At 39.2% G+C, this 18614-nt stretch overlaps 1 protein-coding gene, 1 long non-coding RNA gene and 1 pseudogene across 2 annotated transcripts in view; 1 reads left to right on the forward strand and 2 right to left on the reverse strand.

Annotated features, from left to right (window-relative positions):
* Window positions 1-13039, reverse strand: part of LOC107572403 (protein polybromo-1-like) — a 22858-nt gene extending 9819 nt beyond the window's left edge. Inside the window, exons 1-17 of the mRNA XM_016258839.1 lie at window positions 12966-13039; window positions 10322-10469; window positions 10051-10148; window positions 9770-9917; window positions 9513-9659; window positions 9269-9379; window positions 9123-9191; window positions 8940-9038; window positions 8768-8853; window positions 8209-8300; window positions 7872-8088; window positions 7661-7802; window positions 5261-5355; window positions 4865-5144; window positions 4420-4525; window positions 2917-3556; window positions 2618-2829 (exon numbers count right to left, since the gene is read on the reverse strand). Of these exons, the coding sequence (XP_016114325.1) occupies window positions 2618-2829; window positions 2917-3556; window positions 4420-4525; window positions 4865-5144; window positions 5261-5355; window positions 7661-7802; window positions 7872-8088; window positions 8209-8300; window positions 8768-8853; window positions 8940-9038; window positions 9123-9191; window positions 9269-9379; window positions 9513-9659; window positions 9770-9917; window positions 10051-10148; window positions 10322-10459 (2680 nt within the window). The 5' untranslated portion in view covers window positions 10460-10469; window positions 12966-13039. The remainder of the gene's footprint in view (window positions 1-2617; window positions 2830-2916; window positions 3557-4419; window positions 4526-4864; window positions 5145-5260; window positions 5356-7660; window positions 7803-7871; window positions 8089-8208; window positions 8301-8767; window positions 8854-8939; window positions 9039-9122; window positions 9192-9268; window positions 9380-9512; window positions 9660-9769; window positions 9918-10050; window positions 10149-10321; window positions 10470-12965) is intronic.
* An 887-nt stretch (window positions 13040-13926) lies between these two features.
* Window positions 13927-15953, forward strand: LOC107572402 (uncharacterized). Its single transcript, XR_001607336.1, has 4 exons — window positions 13927-14009; window positions 14190-14367; window positions 15657-15800; window positions 15903-15953. It is a non-coding gene; the product is annotated as an uncharacterized lncRNA (long non-coding RNA).
* LOC107572400 (glycosyltransferase 8 domain-containing protein 1-like) overlaps window positions 15947-18614 on the reverse strand; it is a 6550-nt pseudogene continuing 3882 nt past the window's right edge.

Genomic DNA, 18614 nt, shown 5'->3' on the forward strand with positions numbered 1-18614 from the left:
AGGGGGTCTGAATACTTTCCGTACCCACTGTATATATATATATATATATATATATATATTTAAATCTAGATTAAAACATATGCACTAAGTTCTGAGAAATGTATTTGTTGTATTCATATTGGTTTCATATGAGGAACAATTCCACTCATTCTCTGCTATAGGAGAGGAAGAATTGTATAAACTTGTTAAATCATCTAAACCAAAAACGTGTATGTAAGACCCTATACCATCTAAGCTACTAAAAGAGGTGCTCCCAGAAGCCATAGACCCTATTCTGAATATTATTAATTTGTCAGTGCCATTAGGATAAGTCCCAAAAACCTTAAAACTGGCTATTATTAAGCCTCTCAAAAACTTTTTCCTAGAGAATTAGTTAATTACAGACCGATCTCAAATCTCCCTTTTCTGTCAAAGATACTAGTCAAGGCAGTATCCTCTCAGCTATGTTCCTTCTTTGAGAAAAAATGGTATCTGTGAGGATTTCCAGTCAGGATTTAGACTGTATCATAGTATTGAGACTGCTCTCATCATCTGATCATGGTTGTAGCTCTCTATTAGTGCTACTGGATCTTAGCGCTGTGTTCGACAATATTGATTACAATATTCTTTTGAGTAGACTACAAAATTATGTTGGCATTAGTGGAATTGTATTGGCATGGTTTAAATCATAACTATCTGACCATCATCAAATCGTAGCAGTGAATGAAGAGCTATCATATCGATCACATGTGCAGAATGGAGTACCACAAGGCTAAGTACTAGGGCCCTTGCTTTTCATGCTTTACAGGCCAACATGGTGTTAGCTTTCACTGTTATGCTGATGATACCCAGTTCTATATTTCTTTGCGGCCAGATGAAACATACCAATTCGCAAAACTAACAGAAAGCAAAGTTGATATAAAAACTAGATGACTAGTAGTTTCCTACTGGTAAATTCTGAAAAAAACATAACAGAGGTGTTACTTATCGGACCAAAAACCACTGCATGCAATAACCTAGAACACTGTCTAACACTTGATGTCTAAATTGTAAATTTTTCGCCAACAGTTAGGAACCTGTGTGTGCTATTTGATAGCAATCTTTCCTTTGAAAACCACATTTCTATCAAGGAAGTATGACCATATTAGCCTGGTTCTGTCAACACTGTACTGGCTCCCTATTGAACATCGAATACATTTTAAAATCTTGCTAATTACTTATAAAGCTCTGAATGGTTTAGCTCCTCAGTACTTGAGCGAGCTCTTATCACATTATTGTCCTTCGTGTTCGCGGCAATCTCAAATCTCTGGCCATTTGATAATACCTAGAATATCAAAATCAACTGCGGGCGGCAGATCCTTTTCCTATTTAGCGCCCAAACTCTGGAAAAATCTACCTAGCGTTGCTCGGGAGGCACACAGCATCACATTTCTATAATTCAAATCTGTTAAAGGATTGTTAGGCTGCCTTATTTAGGTCAACTGGAACCGGGAACACTTCCCATAACACCCGTTGTACTTGCTACATCGTAAGAAGAATGGCATCTATGCTAATATTAGTCTGTTTCATTCTTATTCCGAGGTTTACGTAGCCATACATATCCAGTCTGTATCCAGATCAGATGGTGGATCAGTACCTAGAGACGACATCTATAGCCCTGAATGTCAGCGGAGACTATGTCAACTAGATGAGCCCTATAGACAGATCCCCTGGGAAGAACACGTCAACTAGACAGCCATCGGCACAAGACCACAAGAACCAGACAAGTCCTCTGCACAATCTAACATGAGTTGCAGCCTGTAATTAAACCACACCATGCTGGTTTTGTCTGGTCAGAAGAGAACTGGCCCCCCGACTGAGCCTGGCTTCTCCCAAGGTTTTTTTTTTCTCCATTTCTGTCACAGATGGAGTTTTGGTTCCTTGCCACTGTCACCTTTGGCTTGCTTAGTTGGGGATTCTGGCAATATTGTCGGCTTGATTGCACAGACACTATTTGAAGACAACAGACCTGAGCTGGATGATGACATCATCGTCCACAGTCAGGACTTGGCATTCTGATATTTCTCATTGACTCAGACTTCTTTATCCTGAATTATGTTGCTACATTAAATTGTCATTAAGAACATTAACGATATCTGCTACATTTATATTGGTTCTGTTCTGTTTATTCTAAGGGGGTTATCACTGCTCAGCGTGGTTGAGCAGGGCATTTTTTGCCCAGAATAGTACCATACCGCCAACCCAAACTGTGTGCTACTTGTCAATCATCTTTGACGATAGTGGTCCTGACAGAAATCTCATTAAAAAAAACCTTATTGACCTTGGCACAGTCATGAGGGTGTGTTTTTTTTTTCTTTATGTTTCTGCACAATGGTTGCACAACATGACCTTGGTTTGGCAAATTTTATTATTAGGTATTTCACTAAATCTACGATTAAACTACTGCATTGCTAATTTCTTTCTAAGAAATATTAAAAGTAATTCCAAACGACTTGTTTTTCTTTTCATGAATTTCATTCTTTTAATGAGGCTTTGTTCTTCATCATGATATCATGTCATGTATGAATTGTATTTTCTTATGTATTTTTGAATAAATAAACCAGTTTAAAAACTGGATTGAATACTATTGGAACAGTACCCTTTTTCTCCTCCTCTCTCTTGAGTTTATCCTCTTCATATTCTTTAGGCAGCTTCTCTTTCTTCTCTTTCTCCACGTCACTGTGCAGGTGTTTAGTGGTGTAGCTGAGGGCCGGCGACAGCAGAATCTCTCCATTCTTACACAATTCATCTCGGATCCGGATAAAGAACTGCTGGAGCTCCACAGAGTCCTCAAAGATCTCAGAATCCGTCCTATGACACAAATTAAAACATTTGGTATTGTGAGAGACCAGCACTTTGCCTCTCCAGATACATAAACGAGTGAATGAATAGCCTCACCTGTGCAGACGTCTGGCTTTCTCCAAAACTTCAAACATATGGTCCTGGAACACATCTAGTCTCCTATAACGGCCCTTATCCACATTAGCTCTGATGATCTCAAAGTTCAATGGAGTCTTATCGGGATTGTTGGGATCAACAGCTGGAATCTCTGCCAGTGAGTCACTATAGCAACGTCCTTCATCATCCTGGTGACCAAGAACTGAGACGAAAAGATTGCGAATGAGCTCCTGGATGAGCCGTGCAACATCTGGGACATTCCCGTCATCACCTCCCTCCAAGTCTCTCCTGGTCTCCAAAAGCACTTTGTGAAGCACCAATGCATCTTTGTAGATCAGTGATTCAGGTTCGTTGTAGGTGCACGCGTTGTTGAACATCAACACTAAGTCTTCCACCAAAGCATCAACATCCTGGTACTTGTTGGCCAGCATGTGGCTCTTCACCTTCTCCATGTCTATGGGTTTCTTGATAGCCACATAGTAGTCTGGAAGCTCGGAGCGGGATGGAAGACGGAGGAAGATTGTGCTGAGACGCCGTCTACGCTTATCAGTGTAGTTCTTCACTGCTTCATAGAGTTCATTGAGTTTCTGTTGCAGAGGAGTCAGGTACTTGGACTTTTTAGGAGAGATGCCACTCTTCCCTGGAATGGAAGTGGCACATGGTCAGTCGCAGCTTCCTAAGAGGATTGGTGTTATGTAGACTGAAACCCACAACTCCTAAGACTTAACTCCAAAAAAAAAAAAAGAGTTTAATTCTTAAAATACTTTCAGTGTAACATGCAACAAATAAAAGTATTTGAAGGTTGAAAGGAGTAAATATTGTGGCTCTGAGGAGCTTTCACAACATTGCTTCATTAGTTTGAGTGGCCCAGTTAATCTAATGGCGTGAGTATGGGGCGGGACTACCTATAAAAAGCTGGACATTGACTATACATGCAAATGGTGCGGAACAGGTACTAGAAAAGTTTAGGAAATGTCTTTTGGGAATAGAAATTTCAAACTTTTTCAGATTATACTACAATTAATGATTTGTTGTAGTCTACCAATGATAAACTGTCCTACAAAGAGTGTATGGGGGAGTGTATAATTTTGCTAAATTTAAAACATTAAACCATCAAGCTTTTACTTTTGTGGAAAACCACAGGAAGCACTGGTTTATAAGCACTTCTTAATAAGAGGATAACTGGTGCATGTTCTCTGCCCAAATGCACACGTCAAGGAACCCAAACTGAGCACATGCAGAGTTTATTTGGAACAGAATTTACTGCGAACCTAGCCTCTCCAAGACACTGAAAACACCAAATCATAAGCTGCTCATGTGCAAAACTACACAGTGCTGTGCTTCACTCTGAAACACGAACCCCATATATTTATTGAATTAAATTGCAACCTTTATTATTTGATAATCGCACTAAGCCATATTGCGATTTTGTTTGCTGTTTTGATTAATTATTGAACCCTAATTCAAAGTAAGGTATACACATACAATGCTTTCAAAACATACTAATTTTCAGCTTGGGTGAAATGATGTCATCGTCATCCGGCGGAGGTCCAAGTTCCCTTCGTTTTTCTCTTAATACCTTCTCCAGAACGTTGGCGTCATTGTAAACCTAGAGTCAAACCAACAAGCTAGTCATGAAACAACAGAGCAGCTAGTATTTATAAAACCTAGGACAACAAAAATGAGCTCAAAAAGCTAATTTACTCTATACCAGTGATGGGCAAACTTGGCCCTTCCAGGCCACTTTTCTGCAGAGATTTGATCCAACCCTGATATGACTCACCTGCCTGTAGCCTTCTAGTAGTCTTGAAGACAATGATTAGCTGGTTCAGGTGTGTTTGATTAGGGTTGGAGCTAACCTCTGAAGGAAAGTGGCCTGGAAGGGCCAAGTTTGCCCACACCTGCCCTATACAGTCTTTCCAATCTTAGTGGTAACCTTCAAACTCACTTGTGAACCTTCTTCATTGTAGTGACGTGCATTACGGAACATCAGCTTCATGTCCTCCATCATGGCGTCCTCGCTGGGGTATCTGTCAGAGCGGATGTTGTGGTCGATGGTCCTCAGGTCCACTGGCTCCAGTATAATCTTGTAGTAGTCCGGGTAGTCTTTTTTTGAGGGCTTGACCATAAATAGGTCACAGAGTCTCCGGCCTGTGCCCATCTCCCGAGCCTCTGCCACAGCAGCGTACAGAGCCTTCATGCGGTTCTTCTTTGTGTTCTTCTTATAGCTGCCAGATTTGATACGTTAGGACCAAAAGCAACTGTCACCTTCGCATAGCGTGAAAGTTTTAAGACTATAACAAGCTCCTAACATATAAGTATTTTACTAATGCTGTGAATGTACCTTTTGCGCTTGGTGCTGCCCCCATCAGAAAGAGTAGATGACAGCATGCTATCTCCATCTTCATCATCTCTCCTCGTCAGTTCTTTCCTCTTCATCTGAATATATACACACACATACCCAAATATAGATTGCATCTGGATTCTTTCTGTATGTCAAATGTTGGTGGAGCATGTTCACAGTTGTTGGGATGAACTATATTTAGTTTCCTATATACAGTATAGTTCATGTTTATAAGCCCTCAGTTCTCCCTTAGGCTTTGCAAGTTCTTGTTTGTAGATGGTGGTTTTCTCCTTAGTTGTTCCTGTTTCCTGATTAAAAGTATATTTCCTTGCTATTCCTCTTCAATAGAGTTTCTTCTTGAAACCACATTACGTAACAATAATACAGATATTGTTGTTATGAAGTAATACACAAGATATTGTTGGCACAAATTAAGAATATTTTCCCACAACTTGTTACATTGTGTCCACGTTGTACTAATTTGTTCCATCATTTTAGATACATTTTTGGCCATTAATATATCTTGGGAACAACTTCTTAATTAGTTTTTTGTTGGTTTCAAGGGATATTTGTCTTCATGAATAAGAGATAAGAGGGATTGCTTATGGAATAATAACACTTTTTGGGATTTGTGTTTTTCAGATAAAGTCTTATAATTGAAAGAGACGCAGCTAAGATTATTCAACAAACTCTGCTCCTTTTTTATCATCATTACTTCGTCTCCTGCTTCTGCTCTTCACTTGGCTTTACTTAGTCAACTTCTTGGCTGATAGAAGACTGTTAATACAGTTTTAATACATAACACTGGTTTTGGTACCAGACAAGACTTGCTGTTAACAGGTTTTGGGTATTAGACAAATTTGTTGACTAGTTGTTTCCAGACTAAATTGATTTTTGAACTCTGATCTAATGCAATAACATTCATGCACTTTTAAGAGTGGCTTAAATGGCTAAATACTTTTTGGGGACGCATGTACAAACCCAACTAAAAAAGTTGGGACAGGTAGCAATAAGAGGCCGGAAAAGTTAAATGTACATATAAGGAACAGCTGGAGGACCATTTTGCAACTTATTAGGTCAATTGGCAACATGATTGGGTATAAAAAGAGCCTCTTAGAGTGGCAGTGTCTCTCAGAAGTCAAGATGGGCAGAGGATCACCAATTCCCCCAATGCTGCGGCGAAAAATAGTGGAGCAATATCAGAAAGGAGTTTCTCAGAGAAAAATTGCAAAGAGTTTGAAGTTATCATCATCTACAGTGCATAATATCATCCAAAGATTCAGAGAATCTGGAACAATCTCTGTGCGTAAGGGTCAAGGCCGGAAAACTATACTGGATGACCTCTATAGGTCAAAAAAGAAGCCATATCTAAACATGATCCAGAAGCGCAGGCGTTTTCTCTGGGCCAAGGCTCATTTAAAATGGACTGTGGCAAAGTGGAAAACTGTTCTGTGGTCAGACGAATCAAAATTTGAAGTTCTTTTTGGAAAACTGGGACGCCATGTCATCCGGACTAAAGAGGACAAGGACAACCCAAGTTGTTATCAGCGCTCAGTTCAGAAGCCTGCATCTCTGATGGTATGGGGTTGCATGAGTGCGTGTGGCATGGGCAGCTTACACATCTGGAAAGGCACCATCAATGCTGAAAGGTATATCCAAGTTCTAGAACAACATATGCTCCCATCCAGACGTCGTCTCTTTCAGGGAAGACCTTGCATTTTCCAACATGACAATGCCAGACCACATACTGCATCAATTACAACATCATGGCTGCGTAGAAGAAGGATCCGGGTACTGAAATGGCCAGCCTGCAGTCCAGATCTTTCACCCATAGAAAACATTTGGCGCATCATAACGAGGAAGATGCGACAAAGAAGACCTAAGACCGTTGAGCAACTAGAAGCCTGTATTAGACAAGAATGGGACAACATTCCTATTCCTAAACTTGAGCAACTTGTCTCCTCAGTCCCCAGACGTTTGCAGACTGTTATAAAAAGAAGAGGGGATGCCACACATGCCACAAAATGCCACAAAAGTCCCAACTTTTTTGAGATGTGTTGATGCCATGAAATTTTAAATCAACTTATTTTTCCCTTAAAATGATACATTTTCTCAGTTTAAACATTTGATATGTCATCTATGTTGTATTCTGAATAAAATATTGAAATTTGAAACTTCCACATCATTGCATTCTGTTTTTATTCACAATTTGTACAGTGTCCCAACTTTTTTGGAATCGGGTTTGTACACACCAAAGAATCATTATCAATCAGTTATGTTGAACTCTCTTTTGTTCTTTGATAAACTTGTCAAAGCACAAAGGATTAATTCCAACTGCACTGGCTATTGAGTTACTATAATTTACTTGGAACGTCTTTATTTGGAATGGATTTACATTACCTGCGATATATGCTGCAACTTTAGCACACGTTTGCAGATTTGAGAGTTGGGAACATTGTAGCGTTTTGCGTTCTCAAACATCAGGTTGAGGTCTGTGTCTATCTGTTCCACACTTTCATACTCATTGTTCTTCATCCTACTCCTGAGGAGAGATAAAATACATCACTGTGTTCAAAACTGAAGAACATGCATAGATGTTGTCCTACTGTACCTTATCTGCTGGAGGGAGATTGGATGGCTGATTTGCTGGAAGTAGTTGGGGTAATCTTTCCTGGAGGGAAGCTGAAAGAAGGGCTCTGCTAAAAGCTGTCCCTGGTTGTTCCTACAGCCCCGCACTGCCTCGTACATCTGGAAGATGGGGTTGCTCATGTCCATGCTTGAGTGGATGCTGTCAGCTTCTGATTCGCCCTCATCGTAATGAACAGAGCCTTAAGAACATGCAAACACTCCTCTAATTACTACATAAGCCAATAATGAGACATAATAACATAATATACTGATGTTACATCTCTTCAACAGTTCTATAGATGTCATCATGTGTGACGTACCGGTTAATATGGCGTCCTCTTCACTCTCTGAGCCATACTGTAGAGCAGTAGTGATGGAGGAGAGTCGGTCTCCCTGTGCAAACCTTCTGTTCCTGTTCACAAACACCAGTGCAAATATAACACTATATGTGACCCTGGAGCACAAAAGCAGTCTTAAGTCGCTGGGGTATATTTGTAGCAATAGCCAAAAATACATTGTATGGGTCAAAATGATAGATTTTTCTTTTATGCCAAAAACCATTTATAAACCATAGACAGGGGTGATATCAGATGGTTTTACAATGCAACATATTGTAAAACTAATATATCTGTTATAATTTAATAATAATTAGAGTTGAGAAATAGTATTATATTATATAACTAACAAATTGGGGTAAAAATGTGGTCAAATGTAATCCATAACATAACTTATCCTGATGCTGAAAACACATTTGATATAATACAATAGTAATTATAGATACTAGATATTATATTATATTATACATTGACTTAAGCTAAAACATGTAGCTAAATAAAATTAAGTGTGTTATGGTAACATGAAATCCATAACATAATTTACCTGATCCTGATGCTGCTTTTAATAGGTTCCGAATGTTCAAGCTCCAGTTTTCTCTGCGCAAAAATCTTTTTGATGGTGTTTGCATCCTGGAAATTCACATATACGAGTATGAGAATAAATATGAATATAACTCTAAGATATAAATATCAAAAGAATTTCAGTGACACCTTACTTTAAATACTTGTGATCCGGGTTCATTGTAGGTTTTGGCATTTTTGACTAACAAGTCAATGTCTTTAGTCATATGGTTTACACTTTTATAGAAGCCCATCTAGGGCCAAAAAGAAACAAGCTTCAGTGTAAATCCATAATAAATGGCAATATTGTATATGAGCATGATCATAACACAAGATACCTGTATTCGTTGTGCAATGGTCTTCAGATCTATTGGTTCTTTGATAACAGCATAATAATCTGGATATTGCTGAAAAAGAATGTTTAAATGAATAATAATAATAATAATATGATATTTTTGTGCTGGAATGAAATCGAGAGGACTACCACTTTAGAGGGAAGTCTCTGGAAAAGTTCACTAATGAGACGCCCGTGTTCGGTGTACATCAGCACAGCCTCCAGAAGCTGCCCAAGAACTTCCTTAAGGCTCGAGATAGACTGAAACCAAATAAACCAGAATGATTTGTCTGGACACATCTAAAACGCATTAGTACAGGTTCAAAGCATGAGATGTAGGACAACACTGAGACAGGCGGATGTAGAACGACAGACAAGATCTGGGGCTTCTCACCTCCTCCTCTGTGGCCCCTCCAGGGTTTTCCTGTGAGTCGTCATCGTCATCGTCTTCATCATAGTCCCCTCGCTGCACAAACTCATTTTTGGTGCGAATATACAGATCCCACAGTTTACAAGCCGCTCTGTACTCCGGAGTTTCTGGCTGCACGGGGGAAAAAAAGGTTTCAGTGTATTTTTTTGGTGGAGCTACAGAAAGAATACAAGAAACACCAATACGCACAATAATTAAATCAGAATTTGATATATACACACTTTGTAGTATGTCTTGGCATTGTTGAATAAGAGCTGAAAATCAGCTGTGAGCTGCTCGACGTCGTCATACTCCTCCATCTTCAGCTTCTGCTGGACTTTCATCATGTCAATGGGCTGAGACACCACATCATAGTAATCCGGCTGGTTCCTGTAGGGAAGCATTATCTGCGTTATCCATTATGATGTTAACACTTATTTCATTTTTAGTTGATAGTAAACTATCAAAAGCTGTCAGACTGCCCAAATGGTTAAAGGGCAGACATCTCTAATGTGTGACTGACCTTCTCTTTGGTGCTCTGATGAAGAGCTCACACAGCATCCTGCCCTGATCATCCTTATAGTCTCTGATAGTGTTGTACAACTCGTGACACACGGCAATCTGTAAAGGAAAAGCTTACTGAATAACATCTGCGATTTCCCTAAAGCAGACTGTGACGTCATTTGATCTGCGAGAGCCATTCATTGATTTAACTCACATTTCTGCATAACATATGAGGGGAAATGTGTTATTATGCAGTTTTTTATTAAATACACAAACTCAATTGAACTCACGGGGTCAACAGTGGGGATGCTTGTGGTTCTTCTCCTCTTCCGACTGGTTGAAGGTATGGATGTGGTCTGGCTGTCCTCAAAATCTCCTCCGCTCACACTGCTGGATGGAGAAGTGGCTCTCCGTCGCTTGGAGCCCATTGTAAAAGCCCTTCACACAGAAAAAGGACATAATAACTCAAATAGTTGAAGAGAAAATGACTGTTGAATTTGTTAGCGGTACAGTATTGGTGGCTGAGGGGCCGGGTGGTGCAGTAACTACACTGTAAAAGAATATTGTTTCACAGAAAAAAAAAGAAGCTGGGGTTGCCAAAATAATCGAGTAAAAACACATTTACAACCTGCACATTTTACAGTTTAAAACGGTAATTTACAAAATAAAAGTATTCCATTTTAAATTGGCAAATCCAACAGTGCTTTTCTGATGAAGGCCTGCTACTAAACGATGTTTTGGACCCGTAACTTATACTGATAACCTCCATAATAACACAGGTGGTAGAGAGAAAGTTACATCACAATTAAAGCTACCACAAGTAGCTTTTCTGCAAGCGGAGAGAAATACTAGAAGGTGCACAGTGTCATGCAAACAAATTCTAAACACCATCATGGTAACAACACACTAAAACAATGCATTATACATGAATTAAACAACATGAGTTGTATCATAAAACCCTAATATACATAACTGACTATTACCACAATTCTTGAAATAAAATATCGTCAAATTTGAATCGATTTTTTCCACTGTAAATTATAAGACGACTTGTTCTTTTTCACTTCCACAAACTGTACATTTAACAGTTTTTTTACGGTAAGGTTATCTCTAAGGGAACTTAGAGTCAACCAATTAACTGCATCGTTACAGTCTTTAACTGTTAACACTTCTATCGTTATTTTACAGTGTACAGTTACAGGTATAATTGTGGCAATTTAAGCCAACACTGTAATCAATACATTAAGAGTCTGAAAACTTCTTCGAACGACATCAAATATTAGTTTACGTATAATGCATAATAGTAACATTACTATAGTAACTGATATTCTGGTTGAAACTATGCTTATCACGGGTAAGCCAACGCAAATGTGTTTTCAAATCAAATTAGACCTATTTTGTTAACTAATGGATTATTGTCGTCTTTGTCATGAATTAACAGTAAGCTTCTTAGAGTAATCCTACAGTAATACTTTTTATTACTATTTACCAACAGAGTTAATATGCCTTGCCAGTGTCGTTTTTTACAAAAATGTGCCATGGTAGCCATAATTCCCCTAAAAAGCAATAGTTACTCCAATTAGTATATGTAAAGCGTCTGCGAAATGATTAAATGGAAACAAAACCACTCGGGTAAAGTGGTCACTACTATCACAAAAATAAATAAATATAATATTTTCTTTACATTAATCATTATAACTATGGATGTTGGTGGAAAATGCGTAGGGTCCAACAGGAAATTGTTTTCAAAAAAAGTAATTAAATACCTTTTTTACACAATGGAGTATTATTGACGTGGCAGGAATCCTGTTAAAGATATACTTAAGTACAGTAATGCTTGTTAATGCCAGCTTAATAACAGCATTAGTGGCAGCTGGTACGTCTAAATAGTCATGTGTATCCATGTTAGTCATTTTTGAAACTGTGTGTAAAAATAAAACTGCACAAGAAGCTGCATATCAACACGGCTTCTGCCTGATTTTTATTATGCTGTACAGTAACATCTCATACATGAGCGATGTGCATCTATGAGAACCTGTGATTAGCTGCATTTCTTATCATGACCGATGACCAATGCTCTTCAACAGTGTTTGCAGGACGAGGATGATGATGATGATGCTGGTGATGAAGGTGGGACCGCTGTGTGTCTGACTCTGCAGACACAAGCTGTGTGACACATGCATCAGCACAGGAGGATAAAAACAAAGCCACACACACACACTCACACGCACTGGGCCATGCAACGCTTTGCGTGATGATGCTCGCGCTTTATTATAGCATGAACAGCAGACAATACAGAGCGCGCGAGCTGCAGGCCTTACCGTCCGTGTCTGATCAGCTGCCTCTGAGAGCTGTCTGAGGACTGACACACACTCAACACGGAGGAGTCTGATTGAGTTATTAAATAAAACCAAGAGGGAGACAAATTAACCCTTTACGGTGCGAAAGCGGAAGCGGAAGTGAGGAACAGAGACGCGTGCTTCGCTGTGTGTGTGTGTGAGCGAGAGAGAGAGAGAGGAGCTCGTGCTGAAGCGTCGACAGACATGAAGAGACCGAGTGAGTATATAATCTCAAAAAACAAAATTAGAATACGTACACGCTTTAACCATACAATACCGTCCGTGTCTGATCAGCTGCCTCTGAGAGCTGTCTGAGGACTGACACACACTCAACACGGAGGAGTCTGATTGAGTTATTAAATAAAACCAAGAGGGAGACAAATTAACCCTTTACGGTGCGAAAGCGGAAGCGGAAGTGAGGAACAGAGACGCGTGCTTCGCTGTGTGTGTGTGTGAGCGAGAGAGAGAGGAGCTCGTGCTGAAGCGTCGACAGACATGAAGAGACCGAGTGAGTATATAATCTCAAAAAACAAAATTAGAATACGTACACGCTTTAACCATACATATCCAACGGAAATCATTATATTTAACTTACCAGTTGCTCGTTATAAGGACGCAATAAGCCGTCGGAAGCTGTAAAACACACTGACGAAACTCATGTGTCTGTGTTGTAGAGTTGAAGAAGGCGAGCAAACGCCTATCATGTGCCAAACGCTTCAAAATACAAAAGAAGGTAAGAGGTGTTAACTGTCCGTGCACGATATATAAGTGAACAGGCTTTGGTGGCGACCTGGTTGTTGTCAACAAACTAGAGCTTAAAATCGCTAACAAAAAGTAACGTACCACGGTTTCACCGTGGTGTCCATAAGAGGTTTAGTGAATGCGTGTCTCTCTGTGTGTGACTCCAAGTACCAATGTGATACCTTTTCATACGGTTTTTTATTTTATTATTATATTAACTGTATTTTTGCATGTTCCACTTTCAGTGCATTACTGTTTTGTAAGTTATTTATATGTTGTCAAAGTCATGTTATAAGTTTGTGTTTGTCCTATATTAGAGATGTGTGCCAACATTAAAATTATGGGTGATATTAATAGGTCTAAATTGTTATTGCTAGTGCTGGTCGGTATGACCAAAAATTTATATCACGGTACTTTTCTAAATTATACCGGTTTCACGGTACAAGACGATATTTTTTTTTTCATGCATGACCGGGTGTTAAGAGAGTGAAGAGGAGGGGGCTCAGCACACATCCTTGGGGGGCCCCAGTGTTCAGTGTGATGGTGAACTGACCCGAACTGCCTGAGGTCTTCCATCAGAAAGTCCAACAGCCAGTTGCACAGCGAAGTGTTGAGCCCCAGCTGGACAGACTTTTTTATGACTAAATTTGGTAATGGGAGAGTAAAAATATTTTTAAAACGTACACCGTTCAAACTAGGCTGCTTATGTTGAAGTGTTTGGGATGTGGCTTTTAATGATTTAATGGCCAAAATTTTCATATCGGTGCATCCCTATTTTTAATGAAAAATTGACTTTTATCTTGACTTTAGGTTTCCCTAATGTTGGAAAGAGCAGCATCATCAATAGTCTGAAAGAAATCCGAGTGTGTCATATTGGTGTGCAGAGAGGAGTGACCAGGTAAAGTTTCACTATTTGGTGTCTTTGCAGATGTGAATTTGAAGCATGATGAACTGTATTAGACTGACCAAAGCATGAAGTCTTCAATCAATCCAACACTGAGCTTCATATCCCACCATGCATTTCTGCTGCAAGGCATTGAGATACCGCCTCGATAACATTCTTCCCCCCTCCATGTAGATGCAAGCAGGAAGTGCATATTATTAAGAGGGTGAAGATGATTGATAGTCCAGGGATCGTGGCGGCTCCCAGTAGCCCAGGGGATGCGATGACCCTCAGGAGCCTGCAGGTAGAGGAGAAGGAGGAGAGTCCACTGGAAGCGGTCAGGACTCTGCTCAAACAGTGCAATCAGCAGCATGTAAGGAACATCACTGCTCATGACAGCCAAACTGGAGATTTGTGGTTTAAGTTCATGTCTGTTAGCTTTAAAGAGAGATTTCACCCAAAAATGGAAATTCTGTCATTTACTCGTCCTTGTTGTTCTAAACCTGTGTGAGTTTCTTTCTTCTATTTAACACGGAAGAAGAAATGTTGAAGAATAAGAATGACCAAACAGTTGATCGACCCCATTGACTTCCACAGTATGGAAGAAAACACTATGGAAGTGTATAGTGTAGTATAGTGCATCATTTGGGACTCAAATAACGTCTTTTTTGCGTTAAAGGGATACTCCACCCCAAAATTAAAATTTTGTCATTAATCACTTACCCCCATGTCGTTCCAAACCTGTAAAAGCTTTGTTCGTCTTCAGAACACAATTTAAGATATTTTGGATGAAAACCCGGGATGCTTGTGACTGTCCCATTGACTGCCAAGTAACTTACACTGTCAAGGTCCAGAAAAGTATGAAAGACATCATCAGAATAGTCCATCTGCCATCAGTGGTTCAACTGTAACGTTATGAAGCGACGAGAATACTTTTTGTACGAGAAGAAAACAAAAATAATGACTTTATTCAACAATTCGTCTCACCTGTGTGTGTTACCGTAGTGCCATTTTGGAGAATATCCGCTGAACGCAAGCAGCGTACGCACTTCTGTGTCAGCCATGACACAAGGATATGTTTTCTATGTGTATTTACGCTTTGATTTGAACAAAAACAGCGCACCCCACGGCTGTGGCCGCGGCATTCTCCAAAATGGCGCTATGGTGATGCGGAGAATAAAGTCGTTATTTTAGTTTTCTTCGCGTACAAAAAGTATTCTCGTCGCTTCATAACGTTACGGTTGAACCACTGATGGCAGATGGACTATTCTGACGATGTCTTTCATACTTTTCTGGACCTTGAGTGTAATTTACTTGGTAGTCAATGGGACAGTCACAAGCCTCCCGGTTTTCATCCAAAATATCTTAAATTGTGTTCTGAAGAGGAACGAAGCTTTTATGGGTTTGGAACGACATGGGGGTAAGTGATTAATGACAATTTTCATTTTGGGGTGGAGTATCCCTTTAACGCTCAGACTTCATACTCTCCTGAATTGGTTACAAAGGAAGTGGATGGAATGTATTCATTTTGAAAGCATCAACATCACTTACGTCCAGTTTCTAAAATGAAGGGGCATTTCATAGAATGTAGCAAAACTTCAACAGTGGAAATACTTTTTCAGCGGTCAATTTACTGTATTTTTTGTCATGTGTCTCTTTCAGATAATGTTACAGTATAATGTCCCAGACTACAGAAACTCCTTAAGAGATCTTGACTCCCTTTTCCAAAAAACGAGGCTTCTTGCAGAAAGGAGGCGTTCCTAACACAGAGCTGGCAACCATGACATTCCTCAATGACTGGACAGGGTGAGTTTCAGAGGATGTGATGCTGTAATTACACTGTTAAACTTGAATCAGCAGTTCTGACCTGTAGTCTGTCTTCCTAAGCTTTGTGTGATATTGTTTTAGGCCAAAACTGAGTTACCACAGCAGAGCACCAGGGCCTCCCCTCATACCTAAAAAAAAAACACAAAACCATTGACAGCCCTCAAAGGGGCCTAGACCTCGACTGAAGAGGATTAGAACTGGCAACAGATTTGTTGAAGATCATCTCAAAGACTCAACAAAAATGTTAAAGACAGTAGCTATCTTTAACATTTTCTGAACAAACGAGTGTTGTAGTTTCCAGTAACATAAAACAGCAGAACACAAACTAACTTGGCACTGCGTTCCATCCAGAACTCAAGCTGGCTGGTGATATTCTGCTGCTTCCACTCAGTTAAATTAGCCACAAAGACTCCAGGATTGAACGAGCAAGTGTTCGCTCTCACTCCAAGCTTCTTGATCGCCTCTTTTTTTGAAGTCCAGAAAAGCAATATAGCTGTTCTGCATCATGCAAAATAAATATGCAAATCCATGTAAATATATAAAATAGTAATGGAATATATGTTCTGAAAACTTTCTTTGAGTGGTATGACCAATTTCTTGTGGTTAAAACTGGTTTATATGTTTAAAAACCATATGGCTGTGTTTGGATAATGAAAGATACTGCATAATAGGTGTAAAGAAAAAAAAAACCCATCTTATTCTGTATTCTCATTTTTCTCCATGCATCTTCGCCATCCAACTGAGTTATATTATTTTGATGAATTTCTCTGTACAGTGTGAATTCTGGATCAGAACAGGACGATCGTACCTGATTTCCAGCTCCTCTGACGATGCCTTTAGAGGACGTAGAGTCACAGTCCTCTGAGAAAGCTGCTGCATGTCCCAACTTAATACTGCTGTCGAAAAGCTCCTGAATGTCCCCTAAACCACAGAAAAGAATACACTCAATGCTTATTAGTTACTTACTGTATTTGAATGGAAACTGCACTGTATCAAACTATTACTATTTCTGCAGCATACAGACAACAAATACAAATAACTATTGTTTAATATAGAAAGCTGCATTTTCAAACCTCAGCAAACTTCTAAGGGAGGCTCAAGATGACTTCAAATGTTTTGAAAAGACAAACTACAATAAAATTACTACACATCTAGATATTTATTATTATAATCGAGCCCCAAACTTCTGGAAATCTTTCATTTTAATTATATATTTTCATCTATGAGCACTCCTAATTCCCGTAAATGTTGCAGTGATAGTGCCTTCAAATATTGCTGTGAACATTGTGGGCCTAGAGGACAAAAAGGTTGGACCACTGCCCTACAAATTTTCTTTCAAATATAATTACTCATTTATAACTCCACAAAGTTACATATTCAAAAATACATAAAAAAAATTAATAAAATTGAGGCGAGGACAGGTGTTTTTCTTATTCTAGACATTCTAGAGACTATTAGATTGGACAAAACTAGAATTCTGGGGTTTATAAAAAAATACAAACTATAAAATTACGCACTTTACCTTGTACAATAACATCATCATCCAGGTAAATTACTTTCTCTGCATCCGGCAAGAAAACAGGCAAGAAGAATCTAGCAAAGGTCAACTAGAAAAATAAGATGCATACATAGTTACGATACATAATTTCCATTTTCACAACACCAAACAGGCTTATTTAAATAGAAGCACTTGCGATTGATTACCGGCTTCACTGCCTCCACCTTCTGAGGATCAGTAGGACTCTTTCCTGTGAGGATCTTCAGATCAAATATACGATAATTTTGTGCTTCAAGTCGGTCTTACTCAACCATGTTCTGGAATGAGAAATAATCATGTTAATCATGAAACATTATATACTTTATATCATGAAACACATATATATATATATATATATATACACACACATATACGCTGTAATGCAATACAAGGTGTACCTAAGATGGACCACCGACTCATTTAGTGTCACTATATTGAATACTACATTGGCTTTGCTGTTGCGGTAGATGCTGTTCATGGCGGTGACAGCAGCTCCCAGTCTCTCCTCTGGAGCGGTGATGACCACTGGAATCTCATCTCCTGTCCTGATGACCTTATGATCCGACAGGAAGTCCGTCTCAAAGGGCAGCACCATCCCAGGCGCTGTGTCTGCAAACGCACAGGAAAATCAGCGAGGGGGTGCATTTTAAGGTGCTAAAAAAACTTTTAAACTTCACTAACATTAATATATTCATACCTGGATTCTCTTGCTTCAGGAAATCATTGAGATTCAGCAGATTCCGATGCAAAACAATTAAAAAGGCGATGACAAGCAGAACAAGAATAACCACGTTCACTGGGAAAGACAAGATGTCAAATAGAAGTTGTCAAATATTTCAGTAAAAAAAAAAAAAATCTGATTTGTGGAGATATACACACACACACACACTGGTGTGAAAAAGTGTTGCCCCCTTCCTGATTTCTTATTTTTTTGCATGTTTGTCACACTTTAATGTTTCAGATCATCAAACAAATTTAAATATTAGTAAAAGATAACACAAGTGAACACAACATGCAGTTTTTAAATGAAGGTTTTTATTATTAAGGGAAAACAAAATCCAAAACTACATGGCCCTGTGTGAAGAAGTGTTTGCCCCCTAAACCTAATAACTGGTTGGGCCACCCTTAGCAGCAACAACTGCAATCAAGCGTTTGCGATAACTTGCAATGAGTCTGTTACAGCGCTGTGGAGGAATTTTGGTCCACTCATCTATGCAGAATTGTTGTAATTCAGCCACATTGGAGGGTTTTCGAGC

The sequence above is a fragment of the Sinocyclocheilus grahami genome, unplaced genomic scaffold (assembly GCF_001515645.1).
Source record: "Sinocyclocheilus grahami isolate Dianchi unplaced genomic scaffold, SAMN03320097.WGS_v1.1 scaffold1746.1, whole genome shotgun sequence".
Taxonomy (NCBI): Eukaryota; Metazoa; Chordata; class Actinopteri; order Cypriniformes; family Cyprinidae; genus Sinocyclocheilus; species Sinocyclocheilus grahami.